General features: G+C 36.9%; 1 protein-coding gene across 3 annotated transcripts in view; it reads left to right on the forward strand.

The window, feature by feature from the left end:
- The window catches only part of NUP98 (nucleoporin 98 and 96 precursor), a 117,907-nt gene that overhangs the window by 60,765 nt on the left and 40,610 nt on the right, over positions 1–16,532 (forward strand). For all 3 annotated transcript variants that reach the window (XM_080814906.1, XM_080814907.1, XM_080814908.1), the window contains exons 15-20: positions 6,363–6,479; positions 8,075–8,373; positions 11,308–11,421; positions 12,266–12,404; positions 15,093–15,270; positions 16,135–16,299. In XM_080814906.1, the coding sequence (XP_080671032.1) occupies positions 6,363–6,479; positions 8,075–8,373; positions 11,308–11,421; positions 12,266–12,404; positions 15,093–15,270; positions 16,135–16,299 (1,012 nt within the window). The remainder of the gene's footprint in view (positions 1–6,362; positions 6,480–8,074; positions 8,374–11,307; positions 11,422–12,265; positions 12,405–15,092; positions 15,271–16,134; positions 16,300–16,532) is intronic.

Below are 16,532 nucleotides of genomic sequence, written 5' to 3' on the forward strand. Positions count from 1 at the left end.
GCAGGCAGAGAGAGAGGAGAAAGCAGGCTCTCCACAGAGCAGAGAGCCCGATGCGGGGCTCGATCCCAGGACCCTGGGATCATGACCTGAGCCGAAGGCAGAGGCCTTAACCCACTGAGCCACCCAGGCGCCCCCACATAATTGTTTTAAGCAGAAGACACTTTTTTCTTAAAACTTACATTGGCCAAACCAACTAAAAGGAATATATCTACATTTTTTTTTAATGTTTTAAGATTTTATTTATTTATTTGACTGAGAGAGAGAGATCACAAGTAGGCAGGCAGAGAGAGAGAGGTGGGGGGGGCAGGCTCCCTGCTGAGCAGAGAGCCCTATGTGGGGCTCGATCCCAGGACTCTGAGATTATGACCCGAGTCAAAGGCAGATGCTTAACCCACTGAGCCACCCAGGTGCCCCTATATCTACATATACATACGGGTATGGAACCAATAATTATTACACAGGAAAAAGTACATAAAGTATGTAGAAAAGTTGCTGTTAAATATTTAAATTACATTTAAATTATGCATTAGAGCAAATATCTCCTAGAGTGTTGATTTGTACGCAGGGAAAAAAAATGAAGAAAAATATGTGCCAAACTGTTAATAGTGGTTAACATTTGGAGATGCAGTTTCAGAGCATTTCATTTTTGGGTTATTTTGTAGATACATAGCAAGACATATAAACACACAGGCTTTTTAACAGCAGGTATTTTCTCATCAGAAAAGTATGGTTTGTTTTTGTAAGCAGCAGAGAAAAAATGGGAATTCAGTATTTGCAGCTCTTATTTATCGATGTTACTAAGTTAAAAATTATGACTCTCTCATTTCCTTAAAAACATAGTGGGAGACACCTAGGTGGCTCAGTCATTTAAGCAGCTGACTCTTGGTGTTGGCTCAGGTTGTGATCATGGGATCGAGCTCTACATCACATTCTGTGCGGAGTCTGTTTTCCTATCCCTCTCGCTCACGCTCACTCTCTCTTTCAAATAAAAAATAAAATCATATGTATACACACATGTATGTGTATGTATATACACACATGTATGTGTGTATTGGTACACATACATGTATACATATATACATACATGTATATATTTATATGTGTGTATGTACATACACATTTATATTTAGTGGGCGCTGCTTCCGAAAAAATGGAAACGTCTGATTTTATACATTTCTTAGCACATAATTGGATTATTTTGAAGACAGGGACAGTGTATTATTCATGTTTATGTCCCAGTATTTAGTAATTTCTTTGACACAGAAAGGATTAGGGTGGGAAGGTGTGCATTTTGCTAATAATACCACTTGTATCCCCTTCCTGGCTTCCACTTGTGTTCTTCCTCTCAACGGTCTTTCCTTAATGGATCAGAACTGTAGAGAGTTCATCTCTCCTTCCTTGATTCTTTAATTGGCTTGCAGGAACCCTATACTTTTCTAGTTTTCTTCCTACTGTATTGGTGGTTCCTTCTGTCTCCTGGTTCCTCTTCTCAGCCTTTTAAAATTGGAATGCTCCTGAGCTTAGTTTTTGGGGTTTTTTAAGATTTTATTTATTTGTTTGACAGACACAGTGAGAAAAGGAACACAAGCAGGGGGAGTTGGAGAGGGAGAAGCAGCTTTCCCGCCGAGCAGGGAGCCCACGTGATGCAGGGCTCAGTCCCAGGACCTTGGGATCATTACCTGAGCCAAAGGCAGATGCTTAATGACTGAGCCACCCAGGCACCCTGACCCTGAGCTTAGTTTTGATCACATTTTCTTTACTGTCTCCCAGAGTTATTTAATTTAGTTTCATAGCTTTGTATGTCATACATAATCTGATGATTTCTAACCTTTCGTCTCCACCCGAGACTTCTCTCCCATATTCCAGATTTTTATATCCAGCCCTACCCAACATCTCCACTTGGGTGTCTAAAAGGCATTTATTTCAAAATTAACATGGCCAACATTGAACTCCTCATCTTCTGCTTCAAACCTGTTCTATCCATAGTCTTCCTTATCTCAGATAACTGCATTTCAGTCATTCTCATTGTTCAGGCCAAAAACTTTGGAATCATCCTTGACTTCTTTCATACATCCCACATCTGAAGCATCAGCAAATCTTCTTTATTGAACCTGCAAAAATTACCTGGTATCTGACGAATTTACAACTTTCACTGCTACTAACTACCCTGATTCAAGCCATCATCATCTCTTTTATTTTTCTTTTTTTCCCCCAAGATTTATTTTTAATTAATCTCTATACCCAACATAGAGCTTGAACTCACAACCTTGAGATCAAGAGCTTCATGCTCCACCATCAGTTGAGCTAGCCAGGTGCACCTCAATGCCTTCATCATCTCTTGACTGAATTAAAATATTCTTCTGATCTTTCCAGCTTTACACTTGCCCCTTTGCACTCTTTCCCAGATACAGCTAGTACAGTGATCTGTTTGAAGTATAAGTCATATCGTGTCACTCTTCTATCCAAAACCCTGTGGTGGTTCATATTTTACTCAGAGTAAAACCCAGATTCCTTACAGTGGAATGTAAGGTGCTGTAAGATCTGATCTTCCATTACCTCTTTGAAGACATCTACTATTCTCTCATTTATCCACTCTAATTTTAGTGCTTCTTTGCCACTGTTAGGACAGGAAAGGCACGCTTTTGCCTTTCAGTCTTTGTCATACTTGTTCTCTTTGCCTTGAAACACTTCTCTGCATAAATACATATAGTTAACCCTATATGTTTACATATATATTTGTTTACTCACATATCCTCTCAACGAAGACTACTCTGACCAGTCTATTTAAAATTGTATCCATCTTTTCTTTTGTCAGTATTCCTCACATTCTAACTGTCTTTCTTTTCTTTTTTTCTCATACCTTCTAAAATATAACTTATTTATTTATTTATTTATTTTATATTTGTATTTTTGGTCTGTTTTTCCCTCATGAACATAAGCTCTACATACATAGGTATGTTTGCCCTACATTGGGTCCAGAGATTACTTAAAAATAAATCTTGTGAAAAAAAGAAAAAGAAAAAAAAATGCATCTTAGGAGGCATAAAAGGAGGTAAACAAGAGTATAGAATCCCAGTTATAGGAGTGAGGGGCTCCCTCCCTATAAGAGATGGGGATCATCTAAGCCAAAGGATAAGAGGAGATAGAGATTGTAAAGGTCTTTTCAGTTTATGCTGTCACATTTCCATGACTGAGTTGTTAGAATCTAGAATTTACTCTTAACTGTATTTATCTATCTAAAGGAAATGGCATATGCCCCTATTCACTTCCTGACCAAGCCTTGGGCTATTACTGTGTAACTCTGTAAACAGTTGCCATATAATACCACAGCGGGTAAAGGATTCATGAAGGACTTTATACATATGGCCACCCCTAGAACATTATTATGTTTACTCTGAAAGATCAATATGGTGGATTGACAGTGTGAGAACTTCATTGCTTTCATGTCTTTTACCTTTTCATACTAGTCAAAAGAAAGTTACTATAGAGCAAGCCAATAATTTTACTTATTCGGAATGGTAAATTTGGAAAATATTCTTTAATTGATCTGTTCATTCCTTTATTCAACAAACATTTATCAAGTAACTACTAAGTGCCAAGTGTGGTAGGCATTGGGAATGCAGCTACAAACGAGAGACACATTCCTCCATCACTAAATTCACAGTCTGTGAGAGGAGAGAGATGTTGACAGTAATCACAAGTGAGACAAGTGACAGAAAGGAGTAGTAGAGATTGCTACTGTAGGGGAGAGTGATAGGGAGAATGATGAAGAAAAGCTATTCTAAGGATGTTATTTAAACTGAAGAGGGAGGGGCACCTGGCTGGCTTAGTGGGTCAAGCATGTGACTTTGGATCTCTGGGTTGTGAGTTCAAGCCCTACATTGAGCACAGAGACTACTTTAAAAATAAATAAATAGGGGTGCCTGGGTGGCTCATTTGGTTAAACAACTGCCTTCATGTCAGGTCATGATCCTGGAGTCCCAGGATCCCAGGAGTCCCACATAGGGCTCCCTGCTCAGCGGGGAGTCTGCTTCTCCCTCGGACCACTTCCCTCTCATGCTCACTCTCTCTCTCTCTCAAATAAATAAATAAAATCTTTAAATAAATGAAGGACTGTAAGGCAAAGGGAATATTTTACCATGTTTCTTGTTTTAAATATGCCTGTGGTTTTTGTTTTGTTTTGTTTTTAAAGATTTTATTTATTGGGGCACCTGGGTGGCTCAGTGGATTAAAGCCTCTACCGTCAGCTCAGGTCATGATCCCAGGGTCCTGGGATCGAGCCCCTCGTTGGGCTCTCTGCTCAGCAGGGAGCCTGCTTCCGCCCCCCACCCCCCCGCCTGCCTCTCTGCCTACTTGTGATCTCTGTCTGTCAAATAAATAAATAAAATGTTTTAAAAAAAAACAAAACAAACCCAGAAACAAAACTTCATTTTTTTTTTTTAAGATTTTATTTATTTATTTGGCAGACAGAGATCACAAGTAGGCAGAGAGGCAGGCAGAGAGAGAGGAAGGGAAGCAGGCTTCCTGCCGAGCAGAGAGCCTTGTTGCCGGGTTCGATCCCAGGACCCTGGGATCATGACCTGAGCCGAAGGCAGAGGCTTTAACCCACCGAGCCACCCAGGCACCCCAAAAGTTCATTTTTTTTTCTTTTTTCTTTTTTTAAAGATTTTATTTCCAATTATTTATTTAACAGAGAGAAAGGTCACAAGTAGACAGAGAGGCAGGCAGAGAGGGGGGGGGAAGCAGGCTCCCTGCTGAACAGAGAGCCCGATGCAGGGCTCAATCCCAGGACCCTGAGATCATGACCTTAGCCAAAGGCAGAGGCCTAACCCACTGAGCCACCCAGGTGCCCCAAAACTTCATTTCTTTTTAAGACAGAATAATATTCCATTGTTTGGACAAACCAAAACTACATTTAGTTTGTCCATTCATCTGTTGTTGGACATTTGGGTTGTTTTCACCTTTTAGCTATGTGAATAGTGCTATTATGAACCTTGGTATACAAGTATCTGTTTGCCTATTTTCAATTATTTTGAGTATATATCTAGAATTGGAATTGTTTGATCATACGTTAATTCTGTATTTAAACTTTTGGGGAGCTCTCAACTGTTTTCTATAACAGCTCCACTATTTTGCATTCCCAAGAGCAGTGCATGTTTCCATGTTCTCCATTTTCTTGTCAGCACTTAGTATTTTCTGTTTTGTTTATAATAGCTATCCTAGTGGGTGTGAAGTGGTATTTCATGCTTATAATTTACATTTACATTTCCTTTATGACTAATAATGTTGAATATCTTACCATTTGCATATTGGCCATTAATCTTCTTTGAAGAAATACCTTGTCCCCTCTTGTGTCTTTTTAAAAATTATTTTATGTTAGTTATTACATTTTTAAAATTGTTTATGCCAATAATTAGGGCCCAAAGATGATAATACTGACTTCCAGAGGTTTCTTTTTCTTTTTAGGTTTTGTTTATTTTTTTTGACAGAGAGAGAGAGAGAGAGAGAGAGCGAGCATGAGCTGGGGGAAGGGGCAGAGAGAGAGAGGGAGAAGCAGGCTCCCTGCTGAGCAAGAAGCTGGATGCAGGACTGGATCCCAGGACCCTGGGATCATGACCTGAGCTGAAGGCAAACCCTTAACTGACTGAGCCACCCAGGTGCCCCTGTAGTTTGTTTTTTTAAAGAGGGAATAGAGCACATTAATTAATCCAAGGAGTTTTTAAGTGGAGATTGAATAAGATAAGATCCCTTCTATGGTTCTTCTATTTGAAGCATATATAAGATAGAGATTCTTGCCTTAAGTAAACCTGCTATACATACCTGTGAAGTTTTAAGATAGTTGTGACTATTTGCATCACTGGATGTCAGGGTTTTTTGCTCCTGTTTCTTGTCATCTTAAAAAGAAATCTTACTCAATCAGCAAATGTCTCTTTGCAGTTGTCTTCAAGGCAGCACTCCAAGTTCTGTGAGGAGACAGTCATGAATCCTGACTGTCAAGAAAGGAAGAAAATGTTTAAAGAGAAGATATTTAGAGAAGTAATTGAAATATAAGATATAGTATGATGGGTTAACTAAGTGTCTGGGTAGAATGCTGAGGATTCAGAGAAGGAGGACTGTTTTCAAGGAGATTTCCCACTTTGTTTTAAGTGCTTCACTTATTCTTCCAAACACCAGAATGTAATATATTTGAGATCTTATATTCTGGTTATGTATTAAACATTGTGAGTTAAACTTGTTAGGTCATTTTTAGATATGTAAGAGCTGAACAAGAATGCTCTTTTTGACTAGTTTTTAAGATAATAATAGTTATGTAATTATGTGTGCCTGAGGTTTTTTTTTTTTCTTTCTTTTGATCTCTATAGGAAGAGCATTAAGAAGTTGGTTTTGAAAAACCTTAACAATAGCAATCTCTTCTCTCCTGTTAATCGTGACTCGGAAGATCTAGCTTCACCATCTGATTATCCAGAAAATGGGGAGAGGTAAACTGAATTTTGTTTTGGGTTATTTCTAGTAGAGCACCCTGTTCTCATTTTGAAGAGATTCTGAGCTTGGAATTTATTCATTCTATGAATTTATGAAGATTGGTGAAGGTGGCATATTATTATAGCATATGAGCACCTAGAAATTAAGTCATGTTTTTGCTTTTTGGGTACTTTAGATCTTAAAATTATAGGAGATCTTCTGATTCAATTTATGTAATTATTTTTATATTCATGTGTCATTTTGGACAGGGTTCTCATACATTTGACACCCCTGACCCCTCCCCCCCTTTAAAATAAGGGATATCTTATTTGTGGTAATGACACATAGTCATTGTAACCATGCCAAAAAAATAAAAATAAGTATATAAGTGTATAAAGGAGGAAGTAGCAATACACACAATAATCCTTAATAGTTTGATATATATTCTTACAGTTTAGAAATTTATTTATATAGATACATTGTAGAGACTAGGCATGAATGATATAATATTTTATAGCCTGCTTATTTCCACTTATTTTATTGTAAATGCCTTCCTGTTATCAATATGAATGTATCTGCCTCCACTTTTTAAATGACTCTGATAGCCATCTTTGTGAATATTTGATAATTAGTTCCCCATTGGAGGACAATTTAGATTACTTTGGTATTCTTTGTATTCAAAACAATGCTTCAGTGAAAAATTGTATATACATCCTTGTACTCCTGTGTTTTTGTTCGTTTGTTTGTTTGTTTTTCTTCTTTGGATAAAATTCTCATTTGATTTTTTCATTAATGAAGCATTTTCTAATACCTTGCTTAGATTAAAAATCTAAACTTTTCAGTTTTTTGTTTGAAATTCACTGCTCTTCTTTGACCTTATATAGTAGAGTGCCTTTTTCTTTTTTCTTTTTTTAAAAGATTTTATTTATTTATTTGATAGAGAAAGAGTACAAGTAGGCAGAGCAGCAGGCAGAGGGAGAAGGAGTAGCAGACTCCCCACTGAGCAGGGAACCCAACTCAGGGCTTGATCCCAAGACCCTGGGATCGTCACCTGATCCAAAGGCAGACACTTAACCTGAGCCACTGAGGCACCACTCTTTTTCTTTTCTTTTTTTTTTTTTGACTAAAAATTGAGATGCTCAGAGGTGCCTGGGTGGCTCAGTGGGTTAATAAGCCTCTGCCTTCAGCTGGGGTCATCGTCTCAGGGTCCTGGGATCGATTCCCGCATCGGGCTCTCTGCTCAGCGGGAAGCCTGCTTCCTCCTCTCTCTCTCTATCTGCCTGCCTCTCTGCCTACTTATGATCTCTGTCAAATAAATAAATAAAAATCTATTTTAAAAAATTGGGATGTCAGGTTCGTTCGTTCATGAAAATAGCTAAGTTGTAATCTGATCATGAAAATAGATGATGTAATTTGCAGCCATATTTCCTGTGTTAAAATCCCAATTCTAGCTCTCAGAGTTTTTTGAGTTTGGGCAAGTTATTTTATTTTTCTCTGTCAGTCTAAAAAACTTTTTAATATGTAGAATTACTCAGTAAAGTTTCAGTGACGGTTGACTATTATCATTGTTATAAAGATAGCCCTTTAGGTATCACTTGTTTCTTCTTTTCAGATTCAGTTTCCTGAGCAAACCTGTTGATGAGAACCATCAGCAGGATGGAGATGATGATTCTCTTGTGTCACGTTTTTATACTAATCCTATTGCCAAACCCATTCCTCAAACCCCGGAGACTGCTGGAAATAAACACAACAGTAGCGGCAGTGTGGACGATACCATTGTTGCATTAAACATGCGTGCTGCCTTGCGAAATGGGCTGGAAGGAAGCAGTGAAGAGACCTCTTTTCATGAGGAGTCACTGCAGGATGACCGAGAAGAAATAGAAAATAATACTTACCATATGCATCCAGCAGGTCAGATTCAGATTGCTGCATGGGTAATCTTTTACCAGTCATTTGAGACCTCTTACTTCTCTCAGGTTTTCAATTTAGTGGAAGTCAGCTACCTGAACTTTTAATTAAATGTTTTTATTACATTTTATAGATGTTGACATTTAAACACTTTCACTTACCTTTTGTTTGGTTCTTAATTCACATACTTCTTTTACCTTTGGAGTAGTTAAAATTCATGTCATTAATTATCCTGGTATAGTTTAGATATCCCAAATTTTATAGCCAAAGAGACTATCCTTATACATTCCCTAGCTTTATAAACTCAGATAGATTGTTTACTAGGTTTTTTTTTTTTAAGATCCTATTTATTTATTTGACAGCAAAAGAGGGAGAGAGCACAAGTAGGCAGAGCAGCAGGGAGAGGAGAAGCAGGCTCCCCAGTGAGCAGAGAGCCCGATGCAGGGCTCAGTCCTAGGACTCCTGATCACAGCCTGAGCCGAAGGCAGACGCCTAACTGACTGAGCCTCCCAGGCACCCTCCTTACTAGTTTTTTAATTAAAGTAATAGTGATAGTTATCATGTAAGGTTTCTGAGGTTTGAATTAGATTAGTATGTAAACCATAATGCCTAAAGTATATAGGCATTCAGATGGTATAGGTTGCTGTGGTTAATTATTATACCTCAGTTCTGTGCTTTTCTTTTTATTCCCGCAACAGTGAACTGATCATTTTTCCCCCAACAAATCCATGAAACAAATAATACAAGCTACAAGATTACAGTGTCTTTGTTGGTTGCTTAAAGCTTGCCTTTTTTTCTATTTTATTTATCTATTTATTTTTAAATATTTTATTTTTAAGTAATCTCTATATTCAGCATGGGGCTCGAACTTACAACCCAAGATCAAGAGTCACATGCTCCCCTGACTGAGCCAGCCAGGCACCCAACTTGCCCATTTTTTCTGTGTTGACATATATCACATTTGGGTTTTGATGAATGTTGTCACATTTCCTTTTTTTTCCTTTTAAATTGAGATACAATTTACATGTAGTGAAGTACAGAGATCTTAAGTGTTTATTTCAATGAATTTTGACAAATATACTTGGTATATGTAATAGAAACTGGAAAAGTTTTTTGTGTCCCCATCCCCAGAAGTCAACCATAGTCTGGTTTCTTTCACATAGACTAGTTTTACCTGTTCTTGAACTTTATATAAATGGAATCATACTCTCTGTACTCTTTTTAGCTCTTTATCTTTTATTTCATCCATGATATATCAACAGTTCATTCTTTTTTATTGCTGAGTAATACTCAGTTATTATATATATGCCACACTTGGTTTATCTATTTTCTGTATCTGATTATATTCTTGCCTTCATATATATTTTTTGGTCACTTGCTGTCCTGAGGAAACAAGTGTATATTTTCACATTAAGAATCCAAGTATATATTTGTGTGTATCTACATGAAATTATTTTGATACTACATTTGTTTTTCAAATACCCACTCTAGATTTTTTTATTCTTATTTTTCTCACTGACTTTGTCACCTTCCAATTTAAAATTCCTTTCCTGGGGCACCTGGATAACTTAGTTAAGTGTCCAACTCCTGATTTTGAATCAGGTCATGATCTCAGGGTCATGGAATGGAGCCCTGTGTCAGGCTCTGCACTCAGCAGGGAGTCTGCTTGGGATTTTTTTTTTTTTTTTTTAAGATTTTAGGTATTCATCTGAGTGAGAGAGCGAGAGAGAGCATGAGAAGGGAGAAGGTCAGAGGGAGAAGCAGCCTCCCCGTGGAGCTGGGAGCCCCATTTGGGACTCGATCCCAGGGCTCTGGGATCATGACCTGAGCCGAAGGCAGGGGCCCAACCAATTGAGCCACCCAGGCACGCCTGCTTGGGATTTTGTCTCCACCTTTGCCCCCCCTGCCCCACCTCACAGACACCTGCACATGTGTGCGCACATGCGCTCGCTCGCTCTCTCTCTCAAATAAATAAATCTTTTTTAAAAAAGTATTGAGTTTAGAGTTGTAGTTCTGCTTCTACCACTGAATCAAGGCAGGTTTTTTCCATGTTGGGTTTTGTATAGAATAGAAGAAAACTGGATTAAGTAAGCCTTTCTCAGAACTCATTTTATGGAATGCCTTTCATAGTGCAGTATGTTAATGGGTACCATATGAAAAGATTCTGTGATTAAGTATGGAAAACACTAGATTAAGACTTGATTGTTAGACTTAATTATTTTGTAAGTTCTCAGAGCCTTATGTAACTTACTATCATGTTCATGTTTCCCAAACTTATTTTGACTAGGAACCTTTTTCTGAAAAGCACAGTTTCTCCTAGGAATAGTGTTTCTCAGAAAACCAGTTTGGTGGGCCCTTGGATGGCTCATTTGGTTAAGTGTCTTCCTTTGGCTCGGGTCATGATCTCAGGGTCCTGGAATCAGGCCCCATGTCTGGCTCCCTGCTCAGGAGGGAGTCGTCTGCTCCCTCTCCTTCTTCCCCTTTCCACCTTGCTCATGTGCTCTCTCTTCAAATAAATAAATAAAATCTTAAGAAGAAAGAGTTTGGAAAAATGCTTTAGTCCTATATATTTTCTCTTTATTTAATAATTTAGTTATGGATTATTTCAGATTATTTTAAGAATTATTTTTTTAAGGGGTGCCTGGGTTGCTCAGCCATTAAGTGTCTGCTGTTGGCTCAGACCATGATCCCAGGGTCCTGGGATTGAGCCCCACATCGGGCTCCCTGCTCAGGAGGAAGCCTGCTTCTCCCCTCACACAATCCCCTTGCTTAAGTTCCCTCCCTTGCTATCTCTCTCTTTGTCAAATAAATAAATAAATAAAATCTTTTTAAAAATTACTCTTTTTAAAAAAGAAAAAGTAAAATAAATATTATGAAAATTTCTCTACATAAGGACAATTACAATTAATACTATATTTTCTGTTTCTTTTGTCATAGGCATTGTTCTCACTAAGGTTGGTTACTATACTATTCCATCTATGGATGACCTTGCTAAAATAACCAATGAAAAGGGAGAGTGTATTGTCTCTGACTTCACTATTGGTCGTAAAGGTGAGTGTGAGCTTAGGAGTTTATATTTAAGCCAAGGGTCTGCATAATTTTTTTGTAATTAAGTAAAGGAAGATCTTGATAGCCGAATGCATTTTTTTTCCTGTTTGGACCTACTTTGACCTGCATAGTAGACACTTTGATCGACAAGTAACAAAGTAAGACTAGAACCATATAACATTCTTTGGTAACTGTTTGGCTCGTTGCAGTTTTCTACAATTAAAGAAAATACTATAATTAGCAAGAAAATACTAAGTAAGAAAATTGAGTAATAAGAGATGAATAATATTTAGATTCAGCTTTATATTAATAATTTAATACAGATAAAGTTTTCTTGGGGCAAAATCTTATCTTGCTATATTGTATTTTAGAGAGGGCTCTCTGGCATTTTAACTTATTCTGCAAGCTAGGTACTAAGTGAGGGTTGTTTATGTAGCAATAGTACAGGTACTGGGAAGAGATTTAAGAAAACTGTTTTGAGGATAAGTGCAGTAGAAATGTAGATATTAAACCAGATAACTGGTTTTGATGTCATCTTCTGATACATACTATGAATGAAATAACCCATTGATGGTATTACTGGGTGATTTGATTAATGTTTGGGGTAGCCTGGCTGGCTCAGTTGGTGGAACATGTGACTCTTGATTTTGGGATTGTGAGTTCAAAGTCCCATGTTGAGTGTGTAGAGATCACTTAAAAATGAAATCTTTAAAAAAATTTAAAAATGAAATATTGATTAATGTTTAAAGTTGGTTTTCTTTTGAGTATTTAGTCACTGGAAGTATAAAATAGGTTATTTGCCCTCTGTACAGAATGACTTTTTAACTATTTGCTTTTACTTGTATAGGTTATGGTTCAATCTATTTTGAGGGAGATGTGAATTTGACAAATCTAAATTTGGATGATATCGTGCATATTCGAAGGAAAGAAGTGATTGTCTACTTAGATGATAACCAAAAACCACCTGTGGGTGAAGGGCTAAATAGGTATGGATTTATTTACATATTTAGAAAATAATCTACTAACTCACAAAATTCTTTTCACATTATATACACTTTTCTACAACTTGTTTTTTTTTACTTACTGTACAGTATGTGATTGTTTCTCTGATTTGAAAGTATAAGTGGTAAATGCTATACTAGGACTTTTTGACTCCTTTTCCTTAATACTATAAGGTCCAACTTTTATTTTCCAAAAATGTATTTTGATAGTAGTTTTTTTTTCCTTATGTCTTTTGTAACCATTTTTAATTCTTTCTCTATATTTTAATTTGGGAAACTAGCTTCTGATACCTCTTTGGACAGATGAGGGGGCCATAGTTAAAGTAATTTATGTTCACAACCTACCAAGATTGAATCATGAAGAAATTCAAAATAGCCCTATAGTAAATAAATTGAATAGTAATTAAAAAAAAAAAAGTCCTCCCCCAACCAAAAGCCTTTGACCAGATGACTTCAGTGGTAAATTCTACCAGACATTTATAGAATTAATGTCAGTTCTCAAACTCTTTAAAAAAACTGAAAAGGAAGGAATACTTTCTAACTATGAGGCAAACATTACCTTAATTCCAAAGCTAGAAAAAGAAACTACAACAAAATAAAAGTATAGACCAATATCCTTGATGAATACTGATGTAAATATCTTTTTTTTTTTAATTTATTTATTTATTTGACAGACAGAGATCACAAGTAGGTAGAGAGGCAGGCAGGGGAGGGGGGGGAAGTAGGCTCGCTGCTGAGCAAAGAGCCCAGTGTGGGGCTCGATCCCAGGACCCTGAGATCACGACCTGAGCCAAAGGCAGAGGCTTTAACCCACTGAGCCACCCAGGCGCCCCTGATGTAAATATCTTCAAAATAATTTGACCCTTGAACCACACAGATTTGAACTGTGTGGTCAATATACATGGATTTTTTTACAGTACAATACCTTAAGTGTATTTTCCTTGGACTTTTCTCAACATTTTCCTTTTTTCTAGCTTTATTGCAAATACAATATACAATACATGTAACATAACAATATGAGTTAGTTGACTTAGGTGATCAGTAAGGCTCCATTCAACAGTAGGCTATTAGTATTTAAGTTTTCTGGGAGTCCAAGATACACAGATTTTCAACTGCGCTGTGGTTGGTTCCCCTAACCCCTGCATTGTTCAGAGGCTTGCTGTATTACCAAAGAGACTTCAGTAGTACATTGAAAGGATTATACACCATGACCAGGTAGTATTTATTCCAGGAACACAAGGATGGTTTAACATACAAAAAGTGATCAGTGTAATACATGACATTAGTAGAATTAAAGAAGAAAATCACAGATCATCTCAACAGATGTAGAAAAAGCATTTGCCAAAATACAACACCTTTTCTAGAGGTAGAAGGAAACTACCTCAGGGGGCCTGGCTGGCTCAGTCAGTGGAGCGCAAGACTCTCTTGATCTTGTGGTTTTAAGTTCAAGCCACATGTTGGGTGTAGAGATTACTTAAAAATAAAAATAAAATAAAAATAATAATAAAATAATAATAAAATAAAAATAAAATAAAAAATAAAAAGAATAATAAAATAAAAATAATAAAATAAAAATAATTACTTAAAAATAATAAAATAAAAATAAAAATAATAATAAAATAAAATAAAAAGAGACTACCTCAACTTAATAGGGCCATATTTTCAAAAGAATGTCAGACTCAGTGGTGAAAGAATGAAAGCTTTTCCTCTAAGATCAGGAACAAAAGAAGGATGCCCACTTTGCCAATTTTATTTGACATAATACTGAAAGCCCTAGTCAGAGCAATTAAGCAAGGAAAAGAAATAAAAGGCCTCATCCAGATTAGAAAGGAATAAGTAAAATATCTCTCTTCAGAGATGAAATGATCTTGTGCAGAAAACCCAAAGATTCCACTAAAAACAGTTACAAATTCAGCAAGGTAGCAGGATATAAAATCAATACACAGAAATTGGTTGAATTTCTATATACTAACAATGAGCAGTCTGAAAGGGAAGTTAAGAAAAAAATTCCATTTACAATAGCATCAAAAAGAAAAAATACTTAGGAATAAATTCAACCAGATAGGCAAAAGCTGGAAGAAGTGAAGACAGACAAATAAATGGAAATTTTTCCCATGTTCATGGATTGGAAAGCTTTAAATTATTAAAATGTCCATACTACCCAAAGCAATCTACAGATTTAATGTAATCCCTATCAAGATGCCTTCACATTCATTACTTAATGGTTAATCTTATGGTGTTCCTGATAATCTCATTCTGTAAGCACTTGTTTATCAGTGGCAGTTGCTGTTATTACTAATGTTAAGTAAAACAGCACTTTGAGACCTTCACTACGACTTACGTCTTATTATCAAACATTAGCACTGAATGTGGTCCAGGCTGTATAGTGTGTTAACTAAAATGTCGTTGGAAATAATTGATGATGTGCTCTGGTAGTTCAGAATGAATGAAGTTTGACCCTTGAACCAGATACTGAGCTAGTCAGTTGATGGTGTGGGTAATTCCTTCTTTTTGAGCTTATCTACCCTGGGAGGCAAGACTCAAGTTTATGAAACATCCGCAGAGTAATTCCAAAATAACACAGGTACCTTTATTTGCTGTTTATATAGATATTACTTGGCTTTCTGATCTTAAATATGGAACATTTATACTTTCTGTGGTTGTACATTGCAGGAAGGCTGAAGTTACACTGGATGGAGTTTGGCCAACAGATAAAACATCTCGTTGTTTAATAAAGAGCCCAGATCGACTTGCTGATATCAACTATGAGGGTAGATTGGAAGCAGTTTCAAGGAAACAGGGAGCTCAGTTCAAAGAGTATCGTCCTGAAACAGGTTCTTGGGTGTTTAAGGTATGATAGTCACTTAACCTAGTTCTTATAATCTGTGATTAGAGTGACAAAATGTATTAGAAGAGGTCCTCTCTTAAAATCTTTATTTTTTTACAAATTAGGGAACAGGTATAGAGATGCATGATTTGCCCCCAGATTACATAGCTTTGTTAAACCCTAGAACAGTAAGAAGCTATGAAAAACTTTATGCTCATGATTCACATCCTCTGCCTCATCCTATGAGGATTTACATATACTTCTAAGGAGTGTTTTTTCAATCTGCGGTATCATTAGAAGCATGAGACAGAATTTTTATCTCTTGATATTAACCCTTCCTCAGTTGTCATTCATTTAAAGATTTCAGGGGATGAAAACATTAACATCCTCCCTTCCTTGATAGTTTAACCTAATGGTTTCTTTCTCTTCTAAGCCACTTGCGTTATTTAATTGTTAAAGGCCTGACATAAGTCGGTAGTGAACAGCTAAGCAGTATATAGAAGTGAAAATAGTAATGGCTCTTCCAGATTTGGTTTCCTTATTAGTAAGTTGGTATTATGTACAAGCAACTAGTACATGTACTAAACATCTAAATCTAGGGACAGCAATAAATTACATGTGATAAATGACATTTCATTCTGCCTTAAATATTTTGATAACTCTTTTTAAAGCTAATTTTGCATGATTTCAGGGGCAAGTATTTTAGAAGCTGTTAGGAATATAAGTGTTAATATTGATTTTGTTGGATTCTGGGGTGCCTGGCTGGCTCAGTGGTAGAGCATGCAACTGTTGATCTCGGGGTTGTAAATTTGAGGCCCACATTCAGTGTAGAGATTACTTAAAGTCTTTTTTTAAAAGTTGATTTTGTTGGATTCTCCTTTTCCTTAGGTCTCCCATTTTTCTAAGTATGGCCTTCAGGATTCTGATGAAGAGGAGGAGGAACGGCCATCTAAAACTAGTACAAAGAAGTTGAAGACTGCTCCTTTGCCTCCTGCAGGCCAGGCCACCCCATTCCAGATGGCTCTTAATGGCAAGCCAGCACCTCCACCCCAGGTAGAGACAGGACAGTGAATTTGAATGGAATCCATGATACAGAAGTTGAAGTCATTCAGCTAGTACAAAGCTGTTTATGACCCCTGGAACTTTGAAGAGTACAAACGTATTGGCAATCACATTGAGACAAGTACGAGGGAGGGCATGAGGTGGTCCTGGCATCTTTTTTTAAATTGAGAGATTTAACGAATTCTTATGCTGTTTGGATCATTCCTTCTACAGATTGTCATTCT

Source organism: Martes martes, assembly GCF_963455335.1.
Source record: "Martes martes genome assembly, chromosome: 10".
Lineage (NCBI taxonomy): Eukaryota > Metazoa > Chordata > Mammalia > Carnivora > Mustelidae > Martes > Martes martes.